Source organism: Egretta garzetta, unplaced genomic scaffold (assembly GCF_000687185.1).
Source record: "Egretta garzetta isolate BGI_Z169 unplaced genomic scaffold, ASM68718v1 scaffold287, whole genome shotgun sequence".
Classification (NCBI taxonomy): domain Eukaryota; kingdom Metazoa; phylum Chordata; class Aves; order Pelecaniformes; family Ardeidae; genus Egretta; species Egretta garzetta.
In genome coordinates, this window is record NW_009260435.1 from 5,834,478 (window position 1) to 5,834,753 (window position 276).

The 276-nt window shown below is 65.9% G+C and overlaps 1 protein-coding gene across 1 annotated transcript in view; it reads right to left on the reverse strand.

Moving 5' to 3' along the window:
• Window position 1: 1 nt before the first annotated feature.
• The window catches only part of FOXB1 (forkhead box B1), a 699-nt gene continuing 424 nt past the window's right edge, over window positions 2-276 (reverse strand). Inside the window, exon 1 of the mRNA XM_035899527.1 lies at window positions 2-276. This exon is cut by the window's right edge and continues 424 nt beyond it. Coding sequence (XP_035755420.1) covers window positions 2-276 — 275 coding nt within the window.

The window sequence follows — 276 nt, forward strand, 5'->3', positions numbered from 1 at the left end:
ATCATGCCGGGCCGTACATGTGGGGCCAGCCCGTGCCAATGGAGCTGCCCACCGTAGTCAACTGGTTGGGGAGGGGGTAGGCGGCCGGCATGGGCTGCATCGTGGAAAAGGCGAGGCCCCCGGGCATCTTGTACTCTCTGGCGATGATGTTCTCGATGGCGAAGGGGTGCTTGAAGCTGGAGGGCTGGGACACGCCGAGGTTGTAGGTGGACATCTGGGGCAGGTGGGTGCCGGTAGCCGCCAGGGCGCTGAGTCGCAGCTTCGCCTGCTGCTGCC